This window comes from Myotis davidii, unplaced genomic scaffold (genome assembly GCF_000327345.1).
Source record: "Myotis davidii unplaced genomic scaffold, ASM32734v1 scaffold651, whole genome shotgun sequence".
Lineage (NCBI taxonomy): Eukaryota > Metazoa > Chordata > Mammalia > Chiroptera > Vespertilionidae > Myotis > Myotis davidii.
In genome coordinates, this window is record NW_006283994.1 from 1,358,124 (window position 1) to 1,362,266 (window position 4,143).

Sequence of the window (4,143 nt, forward strand, 5' to 3'; positions counted from 1 at the left end):
CCGGCCCTCCAGGGTGGAGAAGGCCCCAGTGCCCCCGCTCAGGGGGGAGATGTCGCTGAACTCAGAGGTGCAGAAGGCCACGCGCTCGTCCTGGCCGGGCCGCAGGTAGTGGCCCTCGGGCCGGCCGTAGGTCTTCCCGCAGGAGGCGCTGTAGAACTGGTAGGGCTCCCACGGGCCGCCCGCTCGGCTGCGCTTGTAGATGGCGAAGCTCTCGGGGCGGCTGGTATGGAACTTGAGGCGCACGTAGGTGATCTCGTAAGCTTTGCCTGCAGCGGAAGACACCCCCCACCTTAACGCGGTCCTCCCAGGGCCGCTCCATCCCTCCCACCTGCAACTTCACCCGGCCCATCGCAGTCCGGCTTCTCTGAGCCTCGACACCAGCCACTCGTGCAAGGCACCTCCACCAAGCACCCCCTCGGCCCAGCCAGGACCCCGCCTTGCTTCCCTCCTGGGCCCCTGGCCACTCCCGCCCCCCACCAGGAGTTTCATACAGTGGGGTAGTGTTTGGGAATAAGAAGGAATGGAGCACAGAGGCTCCTCCACTTACGCTGGGGTTACGTCTAGATAAACTCATCGCAAGTCAAAAATACTGTAAGTCAAAAATGCATTTACGCCCGGCCAGTGTGGCGCAGTGGTTGAGCACCGACCTTTGAATCAGGAGGTCACGGTTCGATTCCCGGTCAGGGCACATGCCCGGGTTGTGGGCTCCATCCCCAGTGTGGGGCGTGCAGGAGACAGCTGATCAATGATTCTCTCTCATCATTGATGTTTCTATCTCCTTCTCCCTCTCCCTTCCTCTCTGAAATCAACAGAAATATACTTTTAAAAAACGAAAGACCATATGATCGGGCAATTCCACTTCTAGGTCTCCATCCAAAAGAACGGAGGCTGTTACATATTTTTACAAATTGGACCTCACATCCATTAGGATGGTTATAATTTTATTTTAAAAAGGTAATAAGTGTGGTGAGGATGTGGAAAATTCGAACTGTTGGTGGGGATGTGAAATGGTATATTTGCAGAGAAAAAGTCTGGGAGTTTCTCAAGAATTTTAAAATAGAAAGACCATATGATCCAGCAATCCCACTGCTGGGTCTCCATCCAAAAGAACGGAGCCGGGTCCTGAAGAGCCACTCGCACACCCACGTTCACAGCAGCATCGCTCACACGCACAACCCCGGTGTCCGCCAGCAGAGGACGGACACACGAAATGCGGTCCATCCACACCACGGGCTTTAAAAAGCAAGTGTATGCGGACACCTGCTTCCACAGGATCGAGCCCCGGGGACAAGACGCCGAGGGAAAGCAGCCAGTCACCAAACGCCACACACCACCCATGTCCCCGAGGTCCCCAGAGGAGGCAAACTCACAGAGACAGAGGGAGACGGTGGGTGCCAGGGGCTGGCGGAGGGCGCGGGAGTCAGTGTTTGCAGGGGACGGAGCCTCAGCTTGGGAAGATGAGAAAGTTCTGTGACGGACGGATGGACAGACGGACGGCGGTGACTGCACAGCCATGGGAATGCTCTTTTCTTTTCTGTGTTTTTGTTTGCTTTTTGTTAATCCTCACCCAAGGATGTTTTCCCATTGATTTTTAGAGAGAGTGGAGGGAAACAGAGGGACACATCAATGTGAGAGAGACACATCGACTGGTTGCCTCCCGTGTGTGCCCTGACCAGAGTGAGGGATGGAGCCTGCAACAGAGGTACGTGCTCTTGACCGGAATCGAACCTGGGACCTTTCTGTCCGCAGGCCGACGCTCTATCCACTGAGCCAAACCGGTTTCAGCATGAATGCTCTTTTCTTAATGGCACTCAACTGGGCACCTAAAATTGGTTAAGATGGCAAATTTCATGTTATACATGTTTTACCCCAATAAAAGAAAAACTTGAATATCTGTAGGTATATCTATCTACCTCTGCACATGTATATATTCCAGCCCTTTGGAAAGGCAGTTTCGTGACTTGAGCCATAACAATGCTCCTGGCCTTTGGCACGAGGATCCCCGCTCTGGGAGTTCGAACGTGGAAAGGAGCCTAAATGCAGGAACATGGTCGCCGAGGCGGTGGCTGCGGGGGGCACTGGCACCACAAGGGCTCAGTGAGTTAGGGAGTCACCTCAGGGACGATGCAGCCACGGGGACGGCGGCCACCCGTCTCCAATGTGCGGAGCGTAAGCCAGACGCTGAATGAAAAAAAGACACATTACTCCCCTTCAGAACCATCTCATTATACTTAAACGCCCCTAAAAAGGGGCAGAAAGAGACACAGCGAACCGGAAGGCGTGACTGTGCTCAGGGCAGAGTGGCGTCTTCCCTTAATTGTCGGCATTTCCCCACTTTTCTCCGTGAAGCTTGTTTTAATTAAAAAACCGGAGGGAACACATTTTAAAAAATCTTTTTTAAGCGACCGGCTTGCCACGCTCGATGTTTTGCAGAGTTCCGTTGCGCGCAGCTTGGCACTGGAACCCCGCGTCCGGGAAGACGCGGGCGCGGTGCCGGTGCCCAGGCCGGGCAGCTGGTGGCGGCTCCGGTTCCGGCTCCGCGGGGACCCAGGTGGGACTTGCCCCAGACGTGCGTTCACGCCCAGGAAAGGATTGGGGGGCAGGTCCGCCCGACTCCCCGGTAAACATTGAACAGCAGGAGCCTCCCGCGGGGAGGGGAGCTGGAGCCGCTGGAACGGTGGCTGGCAGCTAGACGCCTGACCGTGATCGGAAAAAGACAGTCACCGGGGTTTCATGCAAACATCGGGCTGCTGGTCCTCCTCCTGCCCGGCCCGGAGGTGAGGGGAGCTGCCGGAACATCACAGCGACTCAGCCGGCCCTTTTTGTTGCAGGAGCTTCTTAGAAGAGCCAGCAAGCAATTTAATCCGCGCTGGGTGACAGAGAGGTTTCTGCTAAAGGCAACCTGAAGGCTGGGAAGGACCCCCCCCTGCGCCCCCACACACACCAAGGTCTTCCAAACAGCAACAAGCATTAAATTTACAGTTCCAACCCAGACCCTTACAAGCTTCAGGGTGTGGTTGATTCAGGTGTGGTCCCAGCAGGAAAGCTGGACCAAAACGCCTCCCCAAATGTAAATGGGGGCCACACTGTGTGGTAGAGCCCGGATCTGACAGACCCCCCAGCTGCCAGCATGCTGTTCCCTCTGTCCGGAATGCTGTTCCCTCCACTCCGCACCTGGCTGGCTCCCACACATCCCTGCTCATCCCACTGGCTTAGCGAACCGACCACATGCCCAGCCTCTGCCTCCGCCAGGTGTAGAATGTCCTCCTCTCACGTACTTTCCTGGCTGATGGCTACTCATCCTTGAAGTGGGGGGTCTGGGTGCCCCACTGGGCTCCCGCACCCTGTTATGTAAACACTTGCCTATTTCTCCCACTAGTCTTTGACCCCCTTGGGACAAGGGCTGTGAATCCTTCGTGCTGAGCATGGCGCCTGGCGCATAGTAGGTGCTCACTAAATGCTTGCCAAATGTGTGAGGAAGGACGAAGCATGATTTGTACTTTCAAGGAGTTTATGATCCAGTGACCACGTTGAGACAGGCAGGCCCAACAACATGGCTAACACGGCCACAAGTGTGTCTGCAAGCCCTGACCCCAAACAGCCAGCATTTAGTGAGTACCTACTATGTGCCACGCACCTTGCTAAGTGCTTTACGCACACTGTATCTTGAGACGTCCCCAAACACTCCCATCACTGTGCACGTTTTACTAAGGAGGGACTTGCCCAACATCACGCCGAAAACAGCTGAGTCTAGTCAACGACAGGCCTGTCTCTAGCCCCAAAGTCGCAGCTCTGAACCGGCGCCCCTCCGTCCAGGGCTCCGTGGATGCTCAGAGGAAAGGGGGTGCTGGTGTCCACGAAGGTGGCCACCAAGCCAGCACCCTGAGCCATGTCCTCTCCCAGCAACTGGGACCCAGGGCCCGTCAGGAGTGACAGTGGGGCGGTCCGTCATAAAGCCAGGCCGGCCCACATCCGGCACGGCCAGGCAGAAGGAACTCGGCACAGGGAGGCTTATTTTGGGAAAATGGAAACAAAACAAAGGCCTTTAATTGGAGCCATCTGGGGAGCACGGACTGGGGGCGGGGCTGGAGGGGGCAGGGTGGGAAGCCGAGCGGGGAGTGCGTGGGTGAGGCTGCCCGGCCC

The 4,143-nt window shown here is 56.4% G+C and overlaps 1 protein-coding gene across 1 annotated transcript in view; it reads right to left on the reverse strand.

Moving 5' to 3' along the window:
• Nucleotides 1–4,143, reverse strand: part of LAMC3 (laminin subunit gamma 3) — a gene marked incomplete at its 5' end in the record, with an annotated part of 65,122 nt that overhangs the window by 48,874 nt on the left and 12,105 nt on the right. Inside the window, 1 exon segment of the mRNA XM_015567746.1 lies at nucleotides 6–266. Within this exon segment, the coding sequence (XP_015423232.1) occupies nucleotides 6–266 (261 nt within the window).